Source organism: Cheilinus undulatus, linkage group 14 (assembly GCF_018320785.1).
Source record: "Cheilinus undulatus linkage group 14, ASM1832078v1, whole genome shotgun sequence".
Classification (NCBI taxonomy): domain Eukaryota; kingdom Metazoa; phylum Chordata; class Actinopteri; order Labriformes; family Labridae; genus Cheilinus; species Cheilinus undulatus.
Genome location: NC_054878.1, coordinates 9,725,614 through 9,747,421, shown reverse-complemented (window position 1 = coordinate 9,747,421; position 21,808 = coordinate 9,725,614). Strand labels below are relative to the sequence as shown.

At 37.5% G+C, this 21,808-nt stretch overlaps 1 protein-coding gene across 3 annotated transcripts; it reads right to left on the bottom strand.

Annotated features, from left to right (window-relative positions):
* Positions 1–417: 417 nt before the first annotated feature.
* rmdn3 (regulator of microtubule dynamics 3) lies at positions 418–14,562 on the bottom strand. Of its 3 annotated transcripts, XM_041805885.1 has the most exons (13): positions 14,241–14,562; positions 13,961–14,166; positions 11,427–11,616; positions 10,972–11,115; positions 10,476–10,827; positions 8,987–9,089; positions 7,971–8,031; positions 7,793–7,868; positions 7,323–7,400; positions 6,671–6,769; positions 6,378–6,431; positions 4,607–4,687; positions 418–2,093 (listed from the first exon to the last, which is right to left on the bottom strand). In XM_041805885.1, exons 2-13 carry the CDS (start codon positions 14,163–14,165, stop codon positions 2,034–2,036), a joined length of 1,503 nt encoding a protein of 500 aa, XP_041661819.1. In that variant the 5' UTR covers position 14,166; positions 14,241–14,562; the 3' UTR covers positions 418–2,033. The 3 variants fall into 3 exon arrangements, with proteins under 3 accessions (XP_041661819.1, XP_041661818.1, XP_041661820.1); XM_041805884.1 differs by having other exon boundaries at positions 13,961–14,562; XM_041805886.1 differs by lacking the exons at positions 418–2,093; positions 4,607–4,687 and adding an exon at positions 5,633–5,844 and having other exon boundaries at positions 13,961–14,562.
* Between the last annotated feature and the right edge of the window lie 7,246 nt (positions 14,563–21,808).

Below are 21,808 nucleotides of genomic sequence, written 5' to 3'. Positions count from 1 at the left end.
AAGAAACAATTCCACTTTGAATACTTTAAAAAATAGTGTTTTCAGTTCCCTGGCGTTTGCAGTGTTGTTAGAAGAAAAGGTGACAGGGAGGCAAACACACCCCTGTCCCAGCTTTTTTGGAACATGTTGTGCGTATAAAGTTAAGAATGTGTGTATATTTAAAAAAACAATAGTTCACAAGTTTGCACATCAAGTATCTTGTCTTTGTGCCATATTCAGCTGGATATCGATTAAAGATGATTTGTAAATCACTGTTTCCATATTTTTACACAATGTCCCAACTTTTTTGGAACTGTGGTTTATATTTATGCGCTATACTTCTGTTCTATTATGTTTTTGAATCCATGGTAAGTCTTGTAAATGTGTGCGATCAATTGAAATGAGGAGGCTGTCTAAAAAAAATCAGTCTTGAAATCATTAAGAAACAGAATTTTATTCATTATTATCCAAGTGTCAATTTGCATTTTAACCTTTCAGGCTGGATTATCAATAATATTAAACATGATGTTAGCTCACAGCAGTGACTGCAAAGCAACCTTAACAAGAATAAATAAAAAAATAGAAAATAAAGTGTCAGATCACAAATAAAAACTGCAGATTCACTTTCACTTTAAAAAGAACAGATTCACCCATAATTCAAAGGCAGTCAAATACTTTAAGGAAAACACCAAAGAGAGCACTCCATGTGCTAAATGTGTCAAAATTTAGCAAATGAGTTCACTCTGTTCATTCTTGGCCAAAAACAGCTGCTTTGTTGCTTTTGTCACATGATTTAAAGTTGGAACTTTTATTTATTATAAAGAAATTAAAACCAAAAATACTACAGTATCAACGAATTTTTATAACACCCACTAATACCAAACATAACATGGACCCAGCTGAACAAATAAACCATTAATCCATGAAGAATAAAGGTCATTTGATTTCTTTAGTGGTCATTTTTGTTCCCCTTAAAGCTTTCTAAATTCCCTGATCACACTGAGCGGTTTCCTGATTTCTCTTACTTCACTTTTATCAGTAAATTTCCTTTATAACAGACAATTCCCTGCATCAACTCAAGAAATCAATCATATTTAAGCATGCTGACCTCATGTAAACAAGCTTTTGGTCTCTTTTAGTTCTTAAGGTGCCTTATATGAGGTCATGTTTGTCACGTTCCATCACGGTATTTCATTACATGATAAGAAATATTTTCAAAGAGCTTCGAGTTCACGACTTGCGACATGTTCACCAGTGTTTTCTAAAATACTGGAGCCCATTGACTTCAGTTTTCAGCCACATAAGGGACCAAAAAGAGCTATGGCAAGCCTTAATCTAGATCCCCATGCTTGTTATTTTGTCTCTGTTCCCTTTATGTGGCGTTTCATTACAGAGAAATTATGTAAAGTTAGCATTTCCATGCGGAAAGCCTGGATAAGAATATGACATTTTTTGGTGCCTATATTAAACCAAGAACACCAAGACTTTTCTGGACAAGATGTCCCAATTTTTAGATTTCCATTTGAATGTAGCATTAACTGCTCTGAGGCACTAAAAACGCCTAAATAAATTAACAATAACTCTAAAAACCTGTAGTATATCTGTATCTACTAGTTCACATTCTAAGTAGTAAGTCTCTTTAATTGTTCCCTTAAATAAAACCTAAATGCTAACCTTCTATCTGTCTGTGATTTAGGTGAACTGCTCCTTTAACATGACGAAATTGAGGTGATAGTGCTTTAGCTTAATCTGTTAAAAAGGCAAAAGAGTTGTTAAATAAAATAAAGAATATAATAAATATCATCTTCAATACAATATATATTAACTTTGTTAAAGTGATTCAGTTTAATTTTGAAGAACCAAGAAGTAAACATCGATAAACTCTACATCATTTCACAGTGACAGTATGACGAATAAACACCAGTGACAGGTGAGCCAAAAAAAAAGAAAAGAAAAAAGGGTGTGTGCTGTTTATTGAGCACTTCTGATTGGATGGGCAGCAGTCTGAAGAGCCAATCAGAGACGTCTGCTGGATCTTAGAGGAAATGTTTGGTTCAGATTTTTCTGGTGGTTAACACTCGGAGCTGAGCCTCCAGTTTGGACATTTCTTCATCCTGGAAATAAAATAAAGACAACATTATGGTGACTAACAAGTGGCTGGCACAGAATCAAAGAGGGATTCTTAACATTTTTAACTCACTCAAGTTGAGTGTTGGTGTACCAAATATCATCAGCAGTGTGATAATACAATATACATCAGTAAGACAACCAAGAACTACAACTTAACAAGTGCCTGTCCACTTTTTGGCAGCTCTGCATGGGTTGAACCAGCAGCTGCAAGTTCCAGCAGAGCTTAGTTTGAACTTAAATGCCCACTTGTGACGGAGTTTATGCTCTACCTTGATAAAAGATGTTGCGCCTGCTGAGATCATTTCAATGTAGGTTTAAGTTATAACTTAAAAGACTAGGAGAAGGTCCGCACACCAAAAAGCTATCAGGCTTTTATTAGCATTCAAAACGGTGACGTTTTGTTTTCGAGCCTACATGCTCTTCTTGAAACGTCACTGAGATCCCAACTGCTATACTGCAGCTGACCTCAAGGGGGCTCAAAGTGGACAGATGACACAGAAAACTGCGGATTTAATCAGGATTGGATGGAAAAGTTTGTGTTTATCAAGCATCATATTAACTAATCATGTCTAACAGATGGATTTCTGTAAAAGCAGGACAAATGTTAGGTCACTCCTGTTTCAGTGTCGAATGTTTTTGGGGTTACTTTGGTATCCAAAGACAGCAGATACCCTATAAGCCACAGCATCTTTCAGGGGGGGCCCCCAGGCTGCCAGTTGATGATCACTGACCTAGTGGGTGTGAAGTCCTTCGTAATACATAGTTGTCATGATGTGTCGTTTTAAGAAGTGGGATAATTTGAAGGATGAGGAGAAGCAGAGGTTTTTACCAGCTGTTTTGCATCAACAACAAAAGTTAAAATCAAAGTTTTCCCGCAAGTAGAGACACAACGAGTAACGGATCTGCTAGCGGCAGACCTTCAGCATGACAGAGACTGAAACAGTGCACTCAGCCCTCTTCTGCGAGTGCGCCTTTCCTTAAGATACTTTGTGACTGGATTGTTTCAAAGTTTGGTGGGTGGTTGAGTGTCCGTTCACAAATCCGTGGTTTGCAGGGCAATGCAGGTTGTCTTTGTACGAGAGACTTAACCAGTTTGTCAGATTCCCCCAGCAACCCAAGGAACAGAGCCATACGGGGCAAAGACTTTACCAAGTAGCCGGCTTTCCTGACCTTGGATGTGGGGACCATACCCACATATGGATTAAACGACCCTCCAAAACCAAAAATAATTTTCTAAACAGGAAAGTTTTGTACTCTGTCGATGTCCTGATTGTCTGGGATGCTGACCTCCAAATAACAAATACAGTCATCAAATCCCTGAAGTAAAATACTATTCAAATCCCCCTTAGGCATAACTATAGCTATCTTTATGATGATGATGGACTATGAATCCCATAATATATCCTGAATCATTTTATTCATTGTAAAGACAGTTTTTCAAGCGTGAATCCATATATGTACCTTTTCTTCTACACTTATCTTGATTGTAGTGATTACATTTTAAATGGCAATGTAATATATCCTAGCTTTATGAACGTTCAATAAATGTTTTCTGGTTGAAAGTATTCTATCTAAATGATAATTAGTATCTTACTTTATGGTGGGAAATAGGAAAAATAAGGTCTTTACGTATTTAAAAGTGTTAACAGTTATTTTGACCCCAAATGTAATTTCAAGGTAAACATAAAATAATGACCTCTCTGAACAGGGATTGTCATCATAACATAACAAAACAAACACAGGTAAAGGTGTAAGTGAGTGTCTGTTCACTTTCTCCATTAAACTAAACAAGCCCCTCTTGTGACTGGAGTCATAAACTAATATCACATACCTTATGTGTGTATTTTAACCATGTTAAATGAGTTTGATGACTCTTGACTTTTAAAATTTAAGTACACTGGTGAATCAGAGAAGAATTTGTTGACTGGAGTTTGACCCCAAAGTCACCGAGCTCTTCTTTACTCTCCATCAAGGTGGGAAAGAAAACATACACATTCTATTGTTGAAATCATTTGAAGCATAAATCCTGCACAACTGCATTATTTTTGGTGGTTTCTGATCTACCAATGTTCAGAAATGAGGGTTTGATTACTCCAGAGAGTGGGAGTTGATGTTTGACTGCTCTCATCAATACTCTGAGTCCATGATTACCACAGACCAGCTACTTTGTGGCATGAATTTGTACATTAAGGGTCTTTTTCCACAGCTGCCAATTCTGTGCTGGCTCATTCTCAATATCAGAACAACACAGTTCAGCATCCTGAGCACAAAAACACCCTCAGAGTCCTCAGAGTCAGCTGTTTTTAGTTGCTGCACTCACAGAACTCTCAGTTAAAAAAGTTGTACCTGCTTTGTCGACAGCAATCACTGTTTTTGGATTAAAAATGGCTGCCTGTATTTTGACAACAGTGTTTATGGACTAAGGCCATAAGGCCGTGGGTTTAAGAATAAATTAATGATTTTTTTTTTTAAATGTGTAGAGTAAATGTGTACTTACGTCATGGTTGTTGGTGTTCATCTTTAGAGCAAGCTCGGTCCAGTTTGTCGCCTCAGAAACATTTCCAAGCTCCTGGTGACACTGCGGGTCAAACAATATAATTTCATGTTTTACAGTTCTTACCATCAGAATTTTATGGACACAAAAACAAAAAACATGAATGCTTGATTTGAAACGTTTTCCCAAAATATCAATAACTAGCAATACCTTTACAGACCCTGTAAAGTGAAATCCAAAATTTGCATCTTAAAAAAACAGACATGTTGGAATATGGTTGCTGTAAACATGAAAACACTGAGATCTACATAACTGAATTTTTGAGTTAGACCATTAGAAAGTTTTTCACCTCTTTCCTGGCTTGGTTTAATTTGGGCAGGGCAAATACATGGGCTAATGATGTCACCAGCCCACAATAGGAGTTACCCCACCCCCTAAAGCTACAGTGATACAAAATCATAGAATAGTTCATCTCAGTACAGTCTATTGTTAGCTGATGTCACTGCCTTGATGGAAAGTTAACAGTAAGTTAAATGCTGTTTTTGTTCGTCAGGAGGAAAATTTGTCAAATCTATCAGCCATAGGGGTCTGTAATCTTTAAAAGCTAACCTTGCAAAGCAGATGGATATGCCCATTACCTTGTTTCTCACTGGCAAATCCATCTTGCAAAGGTCCCATCTGAACTGTTTGGGCCCGGTTAGAAAGTGACAGGACCAATCAGTAACCAGGGGCAGTACTTTCAGGCGCAGCAAAGTCGTGACATAAACAAGCAGCAGCAAGAGCTGGTGCAGTTATGGAGGAAGTGATTAGCGTGGATGCTGCTAAAGTGCAAGTTTTATCAGAACTTGGCAACATTTCTTTGTTAAAAGAAGAACAAAGAACAGCATTGAGTTGTTTTCTTTTCAAAAACGACGAAAGTCAAGTACTTACATGTCTATAGTTGCCATGATTCGCGTTATTCCTCAGTAGCTGCGCACGCGCAGCTCGATAGAGGCTATGTCACGTGTTTTGTTGCTCTTATTGGCCCGTAGAGATGTGACAGACAGAACGTTCACCCAACCACACTCTGAGTTTTTTTCAAAGCCTCTGCCTTTTCTCAAACGTTTCCTATTGAAGCTTTCCCATCCTTCTGGCGTGTCAGGTTATTTAAAAGCACCGTCACAGAGAGATTTGACCCAGACAACGGGCTTTGTCTCTTCTCTGGCACAGAGCCAGGCATCTTTCCTGAGACACAGGTCACCCTAAGGTCAAGGGACAAGTTAATAGCATGAGTGTTTTCTTCCATTCATATTGTAGTATTTTTAAATCTGAGAGGATCCTATTTCTTGTGAGTGGGCGTGGCTTCAGCTCATTCAACAGAAATGCCCACACCATCCTGGAGCAGAATTTAATGCCTCATTTTTTCATGATTTTGACGCTTAATTTTATAAACTTAGAGATGTTTTATCTGACTGAAATTAGAACTGGGGGTTCATAAAACATGGGCCTATCATACAACAAACCTAAATACAAAATCATTTTCACTTTACAGGGTCTTTAATACTTTAAAAAGTCTGAATCTGACTATCAGGAGATAATTGAACAGTTTAGTTTTAAAAAGGAATCTCAGTGTCCGGCAAAAAAAAAGGGCAGCGCTTGTTCAACTCATATCTCCATATCACCAAACAGTCCATGATGCTCTCTGAAGCTGCTACCATTATGTGTCTGACATTTGCATGGATGGTTGTGTTACTGTATCTTTATTTAAATGTCTCTGTATGATCTGATGATTTACCTTTGCAATGTAAAGTCTCACAGTCTTGGAGAAACCTGGGCTGAGCTCTTCTGCCTATAAATTTACACAAGACAAACAATCAATATGCCACTACAAATATTTAAATATCAAATGTCAGTGAAGAAAATTCATTAAAAGAAACAGACTTGATATCTTTAACCCCATAGGACAGGTGGGGACAGAGCACAGATAACAGATCCTGTTTTAGTCTGACTTTAAAGACAGAGTGAAATCACAGCTTCAGCTTCACGCCCTCCAGAGATCATATCTTCTACACAGAGATTTGTGGGTACCTTGAGAAAGTTCTCCAGGGCATCATGCAGTGTGGAGGTGGGGGGACTCTGGTAGAGGGCAGCTGCAGCCTTCTTCTCCAGCCAGTCCAGAGTGGCAACCTGCATGCACAAAGTCATCACAGGTACTTTAAAGACCTCGCTGTGCTGCATTTGTCGAGAGCAGTTTAGACTTTCTCACTCTTGTTAAAAAGTTATCTAAAATCTATGACTATCAATATTGTAACTTTTTAAACCAGTCCAGGGTGTACCAAACTTCTCACCCAGTGACAGCTAGGATAGGCCTTTTGACCCTGAACGGGATAAGCGGTGTAGAAAATGAACGGACTGTAACTTTTAGCAAGCAGGATCTGATAACATGAAGCAATGCTGTTTGCCCTTTAAATCGGAAAAAGATCAGCTGTAAATAATTACTTCCTTACTGTTCAGTGCTTGATCACAGTGGCTATGCGCTCTTACTGGTGAGTCCTGTATGTTTGGATTAATATCTATGGGCCCTGGAGCAGAAAATGTTTTGCTCTGTTCATTGAAAGCAAAACATCTTTGGTTACTTTGTAAGACCAATGACACGGCTCTCTAAAGTAGTAAATATTCAAGTCAGAATTTAAAGGGAACAGTTCCCAAAGTAACCAATAAACCCAGTCTCTTGCCTCACCTCATAGCACCACCTGCCAAGCAGGTAGAAACACATGGGGTCATCATCTCTGAGGGCGATGGCTCGGTCCAGATGCTCCTGATGAAGAAAACAAACAACTATAAGATTCAAATACACATCATCTGAATGCACAACAAACCATTCATGCATCGTTCAAACTGCTGCCTATGGGGAGGGGGTTCACTTAAGCTAGGAAGGCAAAATCAAACATATATCTTGGGTCATTTTTTCCTGGGTTTTTAAACAACACATCATGAAGTGTTGAACCCTGAGTATCATATTTTGCTTCTTGTATCATGATAAAATTCTTGGTAGTAATGTGTGACGTGCATGTGTGTTTCTGTACATTTTATATGATAATTGTTGCTAGGGTAGACTTCTGTTAGACCATACTGCCCCACTGGAACTAAAAAGATTTTTCTCTGGAATCTAAAAAGCGCCAACACCCATACAAAATGCTGGTGAGTTACCTTTAAAATGTGGCCACTCTTCAGTTTGCTGTGCATGCTGTCATGCTGGGAGGTCAGTCCTGTCAGCACAGCCAGCCTGCAGATAAATACACAATAATGGTCTGTGGTGTGTTGAGAAAACATCAATAGAGTGAAACATAAAATATCTAGGCTGAATGTTTGTTAATCGCTTGCTCACCATTTATGGCACTCAGCATTTAGGCCATTCTTCTTCAGAGCTAACTCTGCCTCCTGTCGACCTGCAACACCAGCTCTCAGGTAAATTGAAAAAACTGCATAATGTACCACAGTTCAGGACCTTTTAACTGTCTTCCAGCTTGTGCCATCATGATTACAAGTTGAGCAGTTTTTTTGTTTCTTTAGGCAAAGCCTCATACTGGTGGCCCTGCCAAATATTTGATTTCAAAATATTACTGCTTATCATATTACGAAAGCCCGAAACACTAAGCACACAAACTTTGCTTAAAACAACACAGCTGCACATCAAATATACACAAAATTATGACTACACAAATTATGACTTAAACTGCAGCTCTATGGTTAGTTAATGATAGATCCAACAATGATTGTGTGTATCCCATGTAAATTCATTCACTGCTCATATATACCTAACGTATGGCAGTTTGGGACATATTTCTACAAAAACCTCATCTGACATATTAATGGACAGCCATGTATTACCTCACCTAAAACTCATTAACTTCATTACTTATGAATTCTATATTTCTGGGGGACTCCCCTCCTTTGTTTTTCTTTGACTCAATTATCAGTAAAATTTAGTAAAAACTGTAGCATTAAACCCATACTACAGGTCAGCATAAGACTGAAGCTGAAGTCTGTTTTGTTTTGGTTTTTTTTTTAGGGTCGCCCAAAGGGAAAAAGGTTTAAACTGTCCTCCTTGAGCCATTTATATTGATACCACAACAACATGATAATGCGTGTCCCTTTATGTCTGTTATGTTTGTGTTTCTGCTTTGGGGAGAAAGTGAGCGAGCATGGCACAGCTGGAGCTCCACATACACAGTGCTGTGCTGTCTTATGCTCCCCCACTGGATTTATACTGGTGTACTGTTGGTATTGCTATATAGGAGATAGCTATCTTTTTTGATTAAAAAATAGTCATTAAAATGTGTCTTGTACACCAGATTTTACAATAACTGCCTTTTTGTCGTGCTGTATGTACTTGTTCGTTACCTTGTTGTGCGTAATTCTGCTTCTCTTGTTTGTCATCAGTGGATTCGTACATGTCACTGTAAGCCCGAGCCAGTCGCCACAGAAACTCCCTGCTTTCTCCATACTGCAGCACAAAGTCACAGAAAGCTCCCAACATTATGCAAGTTACTTTTTTTTATCTTTTTGATTTTACAAAACGGAAGACTGATAATGAAACAGAACAGACAGGCATGCAGAGACAGAGAAGAGCAGAAAAAGCGGGCTGGTGACCACACTGACAGGCAGGATAAAGAAAAAGGTTATTATGCAAATTATTATAAATACATGTTCGTATTTTCCATTTCATGTTGCCTTCTGTTTTTCCTGCTGGATCTTAAAGAGTGACAAGACCACCTTTTTCACATGTACATGGGAATTTAGAAGTACTATTAATCAGTTAGGGTCCATATTTTGACATTTTAATACAAAACACTTAAATTCTACATTTTGCATAAAACATGTGCACAGTGACATATCTCTACAGGCTGAAAACATTTACTGCAACTGAATTACTCTGAAAATGTTTCACTGCATGACCTGGTACTCTGTGATGTATGTTGTCACCACAGAGCTCAACATAGCAGCCCACAGCCAAAATTGCGCTCCACCAATCAGAGACCTTGCTGTGACACTGAGGATTGTGGGAAATGTAGTACTGTTGCCAGAGATCACAAATAAACCATGTCTTTCTTGAAAAACGGTTGACAATATACTTGCTTGTGTCTTCTCATCATATATCTTACTTTCCCCATTTAAAGGGTTTTTTTGTTGACAAAAAACAGGTAAATTCAGTTCTTACAGCAGCGCCAAGATCAGCCTATTAGATGAAGTGCTACTGACTGCATTTTTTTCATAGAATTAAATGGGTAATATACAAACATATGTCTTCTACATGATCATATGTCTTCGACCTACCTTAATTACCCATGTTAAAACATCTTTTGTTAGAAAAATAAAACATTAATAAATTTCCTTTTGAGAAGCAGTACTGGATTGAATGCAGAAGTTTTCTGACTAATGGCAAGGTCTACCAATCAAGGACATTGCTGTTACACTATAGGATAGTGAGTAATGTAGCACTGTTGTCCAAGATTTGAATAACCATGTTTTTCTTAAAACGAGGTTGATAACATTAGAAATTGTGCCTCCAAAGTGGGCTTATTTCATTGTTTACATTTAGGCAGCTTGTGGTAAGTCTACCTTGACTGGTCATGGCATTATGGCTAGTAAACAAACCAAAAGGTCAGTATAGACTGAATGATGTTGTGGGACAGCAGAAAGGAGGTAGTGGAGGCCCTTTCATGGTGTTCTGAAGGCATTTTTCTAATTCCAGGGTAGACAGCCCTCAGCTGAAACCCTGGGGTTTAGTCACCCTTCAAGTGCTACACAAACAATAATCTTTATAGTACTATCATTACTTTTAGAACTAGTACTTGTTTTTCAGATCTGACCTATGGTTTGTGTCTCTCACCTCGGCTCTGTTGTCCAGCAGCAGCTGAAAACCTTCAGCCTTCAGACGAGCGTCTCCCGTGTGAAGGATGTCGCTCTGAGCCAGCAGCAGAGCCAGCTCTCCACTAGGAACATCTGTCATCAGCTGCAGCCTGCTCTCCTCTCCTCCATCCTCATCCTCCTCCTCCTCCTCTTCAAGCCCCCTCTCCTCCACCTCCTCCTCCTGGGAGTCTTCCTGGCGAAGGGTGAGAACGGTGGCACAGCTCTTGTCCTCTTCTTCCTCAGACTCCTGTTCAGGCTCAGGCTCGGGCTCTGGCTCCTCCCTGTCTGTGTCCCGGTCTGTGTAGTCAGACTCAGCGTAGGCTGTCGAGTATCTGAGACACACAGGGAGGATCACCAGGAATGTATTTAATTATCAATTTAATAAAAAAATACACTCAGAATTTTGTATTATACGGATGTTTAAATATTATGTCTTTAAGCTTTCTGTCAACACAAAGCACCAGCTCATGACCTACCCTCCTTCACTGGTCTCTTCATAATTACTGGCCATGCCCTGGCTGGCAGTAAAGTAGATGGAGCTGGAGCTGGTGGAGTCAGTGCGCTCTCTGTGGACATAGTGCCGACGTCGTCGAACTCGCTGACTGTCCTCCACTCCCTTTCTGATGGAGGAACACAAACACATCAGTCAGACAACCTCCAAGTTAGGAGGCAACCCGACTGTGAAGTTTCATTCTGATGTCTCACACTCTCATTAAAGCATCCTGTGTATTGTTGCAGAGGTATAGATGATACAGCCTAATCCAAATTCTTTGGCTTTCACTCAAAGACTATTGAAGCTGATTTCTGTATTCATAAAACCTGAGCCATATTTTCTTTAATTTTAGGTTCTAAATTACAAACAAAATACAGCAATCATGTTATGAAACCTTCTGCTTTTTCAAGTAGAGCGAAAATGTTTATTGTAACTCACTTAACATCCTGGATAATTTGCACAGCGATGTCCTGCAGTCCACCCCTCAGCTCAGCCACTTCTGAGCGCAGTGAGGCTACGCAGTTCAGCACCTGGTCCAGCTGGTTCCTAAGCTCCAGCTGCTGCTCTGGGGACAGACCCTGCACCGCTGCTTCCACTGCAGCCAGAGCCTGCTGCTGGGCCTCAGCCTCTGTGAGGAGACAACAAAACACGTAAGACATGGGAGTTTGAACTGATTTCTAGTGCTGCACAGTACATCTAATTGCAATCACTGTGTCAGGGTGTGCAATTACATAATCACATAAAAGGCTGCAATTATTTTTTTATTATGTGGTACTTACAAGATGTATAAAAATACCTGCAAAAAGGCCAGTAGTGCCACTACTGCACTTTGTAGAAGCACCTTAATTTTCGAAAAAGGGGAAACTTTTATATTTGAAAGCAGTACTGTAAACACTTAACCACCTTCCAAACTTAAATCTTCTCCATTAATTTTTTCCGCTCTGCAGGCATCTGGGAACATAAAGCTCATTTATTGGTTTGTTATAGCTTGTCTAAATGTGGTTTTAAAACAACGCATTTTACAGAAAATATAAAAATGATGTACAATACAATACATCACATAAATACTTCATAAGGAGTAAGGACTAAAATCATGATAAACAATTCTAACTCACTCATACAGAGGTCTGTGGGTAAGAACATGTTTGTTTAGAGCTATTTTATTTAGATTTTAAACAATAAAAGAATTTAAATTCATGTTGATCTTTACCACATGACTTCCTTTTCCACATCTGCATTGGGAGGGGGCTCAAACTTTTTTGAGATGCAAGTGGGACAGTGGGAGGCTCAAAGGAAAAAAGGTTGAGCACCACTGGTCTGCAGCATATGTCTAGTCTTCATGAAAACAAATTTATATATATATATATATATATATATATATATATATATATATATAAAGGCATACCAGTGTGTATTCTACATCATTTTTTTTTTTTATTCTCCCATTTACTACATTTCCTGCAACAGTTGAACCATATAATTCCTTTTTTTCCCATTATAATCTGCATCCATCCCTAATATCCCAAATACATTATATCCCAAATAAATTAGGCTCCACTGAAAACTCCTTTAGGACCAGTGCCTACTAACAGCTTTGTTTTGCAGAGGCAGTGCTCACAACCTCCGTTTCAGAGCCCTTGCCTCTAGCACATACAGTTACTAGGTTACCAAGTTAACTTCTGCTCTCCTGGTAGCAACCATTAGGTCTGTTTTAAATAGCTCTGTGCGCTTAATATTTTCCTCTACTCAGAAAATATCACTATAAGACTGAATACAGCAATAATACCTAATGGCTCTTTTGTAAAGACTCGTCGCTCTTTTAAATCTTACTTAGGAAAATAATCCCTGCAAGCCTTAAAAAAAGGACAATTCTGACCTCAGAAAGGATCTGTTGACTTTGCAATTTGGTTTTACTTCAGTAATTTGAACTGGATATTTTTACAGGTTGAAGTCCAAACTAGCTGTTGTGGGAAGGAAGTCTTTTTTTCTCAAAATAGGACTTTTCTGCCCATCATATCTTGATTTTTGTCAGCTTTGTCAGACACACTAAAACTTATTTAATTTATTGTAATTAATTTAAGAAGGATGTCAAGTTTTCAGTTATGTAGTACTGGCATTCAGTAGTGATATTTACTTATAAAATGCTTTTTTTCCTTACTGTTTTTAATCTTCCTCTTATCTCAAGCATCTCATCTCTGAGTTTCATATTTTTTAACTTTATCTTTAATATGAACCCTTTTAACCTAATCTTTGTAAGATAATTATTCTTGCATATAGATTATCTGGTATTTTGTCAAATAAGCCAAATAAAATGAGCAGATGATGATAATGCATTTTTTACTCAAATAAACAAAACCATTATCAGACTGAGTTGGCCATGTGGATAAAAAGGGATGGCTTAAACTAGCTTTATAACACAAAAATTATTTTAATTGATTATGTTTAAAGAAAAATGATGAATATGAAAGGCAAAACCATGCTCACTGCATGATCTGACTGACCCTTATAAATGTAGTAGTCACTAGATTCTTTCATTGTGAGCATTGTTATTCACACATGTATTTACACTTATATTAAACCCGACAAGTTTGAATTGTGGCTCTTGCAAAGGTAATTATTCAACAATTTAGCGCTTTGGTTTACCAGAGTTGAGTACCACTGGTATAAAGGAATGGTTTCTGGCATAAGCAGCTGTAGATCTGCAAACTGTAGCAAAGCAGTCAATTATGTCTGCAAAAAACAGCCACATTAACAAAGTGTGCTGATTTTGCGCTCCTCTGTTGGTCTGTCTGGGGCTGTAACACAAGCTATGTGATGGAAAAGACTTACATCTCTGTTACAACAGCTTAAACAACTTCTTTAAGGTGTGTTTCAGCCAATGATTCGCTTGTTTGAGGTCTAAAGTGATTCAGAGAAGCTGGTTGTCAAACATATTGTTTGACAGGAGACTGTCAGTACCAGGCTTTACCCACCCTGAGCATCCAGCGCCTCCCGCAGATTAGCAGCTCCGTCCACTCCCTCCAGCAGCAGCCGAGGGGCTGCACGGGCCTCCATCACCATACTCTGGCATTTCCTCCTGTTAATCTCTCGATAGATTAAGAAAGCGATCAATCCTAACCCAGCTGTAGCTCCCACGGCCAGCCCGATCAGCCCGTTCCTCCCGAGTGGCGTGTTCATACTGCCACAGACCGATAACAGCAATTAACGTTTATGTCAGTTATTTATAACTGTTAGGTTTTTTATGTTACTTACATAACTGTACGAGAAATCTCACGGTGACATGCTGTTAACGCAGTTACACGTTATTCATCTAAAAATAAAATGCACGCTGGCAAGCTCTGAGCTAGAACGTTAGCCTCAATGTCATTAGCATTTCAACGGCTAATATCACCGAGACGACTTTTAATAAAACGATGAAATGTTAAACTATCGCGTCAGGACCTCGACCAAGTTATTCCTTGACATACTTTGAAGTTAGAAGGATATTTTTACACCCTCCTCAAACGTCAGTCGTTTAACGGTAACGATGCTACGAAAATAACAACATCAGCACCACGAGCACCAGCCAACTCCTCTGTCCTCTGTTTGCGTCAGAAATTACTTCCGGTTTCAACTTTCAAAGTAAAACCTTTCGACAAAATTGTTGACGAGCGTAATCCATTTCCGCCAAAAAATAAATAAATAGATAAAAAATCGTTGCGAGAATTATTTTGCACATGACATTGCATACCTAAGAATTTACAAAGTTAGAACACATTGATTTCAAATGGTCAAAACTGGTTAAACAGAAAAACTACAATTCAGAAATAGTTTGAAGATATGGAATAAAATAAAGGTGAGCATAGACGATTGAATCTTAGTGTATGGAATCAAAATCGGGATACACAGTGGCGGATCCATCACCTGAAATTTGACTGCATCTACAAAGATCTATAACAATAATTGGCTATTTATCTTGTCTTGAGCGGTGGCGACTATTTTAAAATAGAGGGTTTTTTTAATTCAAACTTTATTGAACATTTTAATTGTGCAAAATGTGCGTGCAAAGGTTTGATTGTCAAGCATTACATGCAACAGTGAGAAATAGGCTGTCAGTATGTGTTTGTTTGACAAGGGTTTTACATGACAAAAGAAATTAAAATAAAATAGAATAAAAAGAATGAAAAAACGAACAAATAAGAGCAAAGGTTTTATTTGGCTAAAATGTTAATGTGACTGTAAATTCATTGTTTATGAAATTTTGCTTTTATCGTCTTTTCCATTCAATTTGTATTTTATTTTCATTCTAACATTTAACCACAATCTTTCAAATTAATGCCATGGCAATTCTAGACCATTTGTTATTAGATATAGTGGAAAAAAATATACTAACTAGTAAACAAACATGAAAAAAGTCACAAATACCCAAAGTCTGTTAGGAATGAGATTTTCATTGTTCTATGTAGCATCCTTTACTGTTTGTTGCTTATATCCTTTTTCCGCTTTGTATGTTAACCATTTTCCCAGTCTCTTGCAAAGCAATCTTATTTGATCTTGGTGGGATTCCAGAAAATATGTATGTGGTCTGTGTCAGTGCAACGTCTTCAACATGGCTATTTTTGTTATGGGATTTTATCTTTGACAGAGTCTAAAAATATAATTCAAATAAATTTGTTTAAAAATCATATATGAGAGTGATTTCTTTAAAAAACTGAACATGGAATTTGGCAAAAAAAAATACAAGTAGAGTTATAACATATAATTCATTGTAGGAAGAGTCTGAATTGTGAAAAATCAAAACAAAATTATTCTCTCTAAGCACAATTCTTTACCAAAATATTTTTTAAGGTCTGAGTGAAAAGCAGTCAGAAAAAAAATGGCACATAAACACAGTAAACAAAAATATTTTCAAGTGTTTCTATCATACAATAGCAGAAGGAACATTTGTCTTCTATATTAGGGGGATATATTTACAAATTTCAGAATTTGTGGAGTAGCAACTTGTTACAATTTCATTTTGTGTTTTTTATTTTGTTGGATAAAATTTATTTGTAGGGGAGGGTAAATATATTAAATATAGTTCAATGTTTTAACAACAAGATTAAAGTTTTACTATTTATATTTAGCAGGTATTACTGTCATTGGAATAAGTTTGCTTCTGGTTATTAAACTTTTTTTCACTTTTAGTGATCCTGAACATGCTACATACAAACGGGGCTGACATTAAAAAATGGACAGGACCCAGTAGACTAACAGGAGGTCATGCATTAAATGAGAGATGTCAGAATGAACATCAGCATCACTCTGAGCAGTTTAGAGTCCAGTACCTTGCTCAAGGGAACAAAGGCAGCGCTAAAGAAGTAAACTGAACCCTCTTGGGACTTCGATTGTCAACTGTCCCTGCTGAACAACTGCTGCTCTTTTTATCAACTAGCTGGGCTATGTCCCAACAGACTGGCTGTCTGTGCATTACATATGGAACTCTGTGTTTTTTCTTTATATTGTGGCTTTAGATTAGTCCCAAAGAATCAAGCTTTAAAATCTAGATGTTTCCACTTTACTGTTATTTTCTAAAGTTATAGCGTTATAAACCATGTTTTATAAGACACTTTTTGAGTTTTATCATTAAACATTTCATTACACATGACTATACTTGTTAGATATTCAGTGATTAAAATAAGTATCATAAATGGAGATAGACAGATTAAATAATTTATATTAATTTACATTTAAACTTTATTTGTCCTCTGATTAAGTCAGTGCCCTTGTTTGATTGGCCTGATCTTAAAGTCTCGTCCTCCTCTATATTGATAATTAATAAAGATTATTAGAATAAACTTTGTGTGTCCATACTGTGGACTCATTTACAGAGTGTAAGCGATGCCTTTTGATCTGAGTGCTGTTTGTAGATCACATGCTGACTCATACTGGTGCACTTCATAGCCACACTTCTTGTTGCAACATATGTTGACTATTTGATTAAAACACTAGATGTCAGCAGAGCTCTGATGAGGTTTCACTGACTACTAATACTGCCCTTATTCAACCTTATTTAGGTGATGAAAAGAATATCATTTAAAAATTCATATGATCTGTCAAATTTTCCTTTTAAATTTGTAATCTTTCATTTCATGAACTCAAACTTAAATCCTATCCATACTTTCACTGCATGCATTCTGCTATTATTCCATGTACGTGTGTTTGAAGTTGTTCTGTTAAATTTATTAAACTTCTGTGTCATCCAGGACAGTGATCCCAAACTTTTTTTTCCTCAGGGCCCTAATACTCGTATCTAAGAAAAGCTAAGCACCCCTGGGCACACTTTGAAAAATTAGACATTAGTTTAAATTTTCTATATTGACAAAATCCCACATTAATTGGCCTACATACACTAGTTATCGCCAAAATATCTATGCATAAACCCGACAGAAGAACCGGGAAATATTTGTGATTTTAGCCCATAATCTTCACATTATCATCCTGACTTCAGTTTAGTTACTCTTTAATTTATGACTTTAAAACCTGAGGTTTTTGGAGTTATAATTTTTGAGTTATAAAGTCAAAATTTCTAAATCTTTCTGAGTCTGTTTTCTATGAAACATACAACTTTATAATCCTTAAACTTCCTCTTAAGTCCTCTTGATCCCCTTTGTTTTTTAATCCTTTATGGTTGCCCTGATACACTGTTGTACATTATGTTTTTAGTCATGATTTTTTAAAATATCTGCACATCTAATGTTGACAAGGTCAGAGCAGACAGGGACCAGCGTACTTTCTGAGATATTTATCGATCCTTGTATTGAAAATAATTATGCATGCTGATTTTTAAACCTCTTTTCATCACTTTTGACCTCTTTTCAAAATTTTACCAGCCATTATTCCTCTATTTTCACCACATTCTGCCCTCTTAACCCTTTTAACCCATTTCTGCATTTTTAAACAATATTTGCCTTTTTGAAACCATTTGGAAACTTTTTGCCCTGCTTTTCCCCTTTTCACTAACTTTTTTCACTTTAAACCATTTTTTAAAAACAAATGTAATTTTTTTGCCTCTTTTAATCAGTTCTTCATACTTCTTGACCACCCTTCTAGCATTTTCACCACTTGTTCTGCCCATATTGACCACTTTCAACTCATTTTGGCCACTTTTTTACCCATATTCACCACTTTTTCCTACCCATTTTTTAATCTCTTTGTGACCTTTTGACCCCTTTTAACTGCCTTTTGCCACGTTAGACCAATTTTTGCATTTTCATCAATTTTTTGCCACTTTCAACCTATTTTCAGCACTTTTTAGATCATTTTTCAACACTTTTTCTGTCTTCTGTTCCTCTTGAAACTATAATTTTATAGCTTAGCTATGAAATCTGACATAACTTTCCAGATGGTTCAGTTTAATGTGCCCATCCACATTAACAATACCAATAAAAAGATAATTCTGTTTTTTAAAAATAGATTTACATTTTGAAAGAGGTTTTATTGGACGGCATAAATAGATAGAAAATAATGTTTGTTGCTTTCATCAGGGTGATTATTATTCATATTAGAAAAAGGATATGGTTATCACAGCTTAACTTTACCATGGACCATGATAATGCTGACCTCCACTGCCCCCCTTTGGCTGGGCCCCAGAAAGCTCTCCCCTTTATCCCCCTTATAGACAGCCTTGTTTCCAGGTGGTAAAGTGATCTCAAAAGCATAATGTGTGACTATTTAAAGGAACCAAAAGAACAACTGAGGTTAAATAAAACAAAGTCAGTTGATAATACAATAAAGACTGCATTGTGTCTGTGAAAATGATCATTGGACTCAAAAATCACAATCTAATTTCTCTAAAAATGCACCCACCTACCTTCCACCTTCATTTTGTTGTAACACCCTCACATTTTCTTTTCTCTAGACAGTGTCATTCATATTCAGAACAACACTCCAGGCCGTTATTTTAGAAAACCTGCTGTAACACTATAGTATCTCCCACAGTGCCTGGGGGTTGGCTCGGAAACATTGCTAAGCCTCGTTTCCTGTGTGAATGTGACCCAGATATGTGAGAAAAGAGACAATGGATGAACCTCTGTTTGTTTCTTTTTGCTGAAACTAAAGCGTGCCAAGAATCTGACTGACGGAAAGAAATGTGTTACTCATGAAGAGGTGAAAACATGTGACAGAAACCTGCAGGGAGGAAACACTGGAGGTTCAAAAAGTCAAGAAGTTCTCCGCTGTGGGTTTGACTCTGATGAATACCAATGAGAGTGAATTATTACTGACCAGGCTGTGGGGGAAACATAGCATGAAGTTTGGTAGTCTGGTTTTCCTTTTATCTAATCCCATGACATGTCCAATGCTATCTGTGTCTTCTTGCAAAACAGTATCAACAGCAGTAAGAAGTCTGCTTGTTTTTAGATTCTCTACAATAGAATCATATAAAAACATGTCAGAGTTACTGCCTCCTAATATTTCAATTATTTAACATTTCCTAATTGTTCTGTAAACTTTCATTCTCTGGTTGACTGTGATAGGCCTTTTAGCACTCAGAGGTTGGATGACTAATGTTGGGTAACTCCTGACTAAATAAATCCCTTTGATATTAACCTAGAATGGCTAAATCATTTTATTGGTTAGGAGGTAAATGGGCCAAATGTTTTCTACTGGTGATAGGTCTGGATTGCAAGCAGGCCAGTTCAGCACTCAGACTCTTCTATTGTGAAGTCATGCTGTTGTGATGCATGCAGTGTGTGGTTTAGCGTTGTCTTGCAGAAACACAAGAGGCCTTCCCTGACAGAGACATCTGGATGGGAGCAAATGTTGCTCTAAAACCTCTGTGTACTCTTCAGCATTGATAGCATCTTTCCAGATGTGTAAACTGCCCACATCTTGGGAACTAAAGTACCATCAGAGATGCAGGCTTTAGAGCTGTGCACTGATATCTAGCTGGAGAGTCACTCTCATAGGACCAGGCATTCATGGTTTTCAAAATGAACTTCAACTTTTGGTTTATCTGACCACAGAACAGTTTTCCATCTTGCCCTTAGTCCTTTTCAGATGAGCTTTGGCCCAGAGAAGATGGCAGCACTCCTTGATTGTGTTTAAATATGGCTTCTTCTTTGCATAATGCAACTTTAACTCGTATTTGTGTATGGTACAGCCTAATTGACAGACAATGATTTCTGGGAGTGTTCCTAAATCCACGCAGTGATTTCCGGTACAGAATCCTGCCTGTTTTTAATGCAGTGCTGCCTGAGGGCCTGAAAAATATGACCTTTGGCCTTGCCCTTTACTCAAAGAGATTTCTCCAGATTCTCTGAATGTTTTGATGACATTATGTACAGCAGATGGCAATTTTACATTGCACACATGCATTTTACACAAGTTTTGGATGCAGCTTCTCTCTGATTAGTTGACTTCTGCCCATCTTTACTTCTGAGAGACTCTTAAATGCTCCTTTTACACCCAGTCATGTTACTGACCTGTTGCCAGTTAACCTAATTACTTGCAAAAGCTGTTTTTCATCAGTGTCATTTACTTTTCCAGCCTTTTGCTGCCCTGCACCTACTTTTTTGCTACCATCAAATTCAAAATGAGCTAATAATTTTCACACAACAGTTAAATGTCTCAGTTTCAACAGCTAATTTGTTGTTTTTTGTTCTGTTGTGAACAAAATATGGGTCTATGAGATATGCAAATTATTGCATTCTGTTTTATTTACATTTTACACCGCATCCCAACTTTTTTGGAATTGGGGTTGTGCATAAACTTAGCTCAGTAGTTCCAAACATTTTGATAAGGAATCTTATCCTGCTCTGAATCTGCAGGCTGGGCACTGACTTATAAGTGATGCTGGCTATCCACTAAACATTATACATAGCCTACTGTATGTGTGATTTTCTGTTGTTTTTCCATACTATAACTATCATCAACCTTTATGGCCTCTTCTAAGCTAACAATAGTCTAGTTGCTCATCAATACATAAGTGGAGATCTATCAAAAATTGGAGTATTTCCCAAATTTATGGGTTTCAGTTTTTAAAGTTGGATAATAGCAATTAAGCTGACTGTAAGCCTGACTTTAAGGGCGAGTATGTTTTGATTTTATAAATAAACTTTTAAAAAATCCTCTGCTATTTTGTAAAGCACTCATCCAGTCAAACATTAACCTGTCTGAATCTGTAATTATATTTGTCCTATTTTGAGTCCTTTACCAACATAGAACAGCAGATCTTCCTTCAGGTTAAAGTTAATGACTTCAGTGAAACAAAGACTCATGAGAATGAAGCTCAGCAGGTATGCAGTCAGACCAGTTAACTCATTAACACAGGTGTAGGATCGGCTGTTTAAACAGGAAGTGCCTGCAGGTTCAAATGACCTGACTGAGTCAGTCTCAGGAGTAAAAAGCTGCTACTTTGTCTTTGTTGTTTTTCCTTATAACTTTTCTGGAGAAATGTTCAGGTGATATGTATAAATACAGTTAGAAGATGTGGAGATTAACATGGATTAACATAGATTTAGCCTACAGGCAGATTACTAAACTTTATAAATCTCTGTTAAAATTCCTCTGATTGTTTGTCCTGCTCATAAAAAATATTTACAGCCTGATTCTTGTCTGTGAAATTACTCCTGAGGCTCGACATGCAGGCTTTTTATGCCTTAACACAAGTGATGGCTGAGGCTGGAGGCATCATGTTTTTGGGATATCCATCTGTTTGTGCTGGCTATTCTTTTCAACCCCATATCTTCAGTATACTTGGAGGGATTTTGGTCAAACTGATGAGATTTGGGAGGTCAGGCCATCGGGCCTCATAGTCGTCCCTTACTTAAAACATTTCTACTAGTCACATCACCACAGAG

Excerpts from the sequence above, each read along its gene's own strand:
- rmdn3 (XM_041805884.1), bottom strand. The coding sequence starts at position 14,165 with ATGAACACGCCACTCGGGAGGAACGGGCTGATCGGGCTGGCCGTGGGA. Across the intron at positions 9,090-10,475 it reads TGCTGGACAACAGAGCCGAG|TATGGAGAAAGCAGGGAGTT; the intron begins GTGAGAGACACA and ends TTTGTGCTGCAG. Across the intron at positions 6,432-6,670 it reads CCCTGGAGAACTTTCTCAAG|GCAGAAGAGCTCAGCCCAGG; the intron begins GTACCCACAAAT and ends GTAAATTTATAG.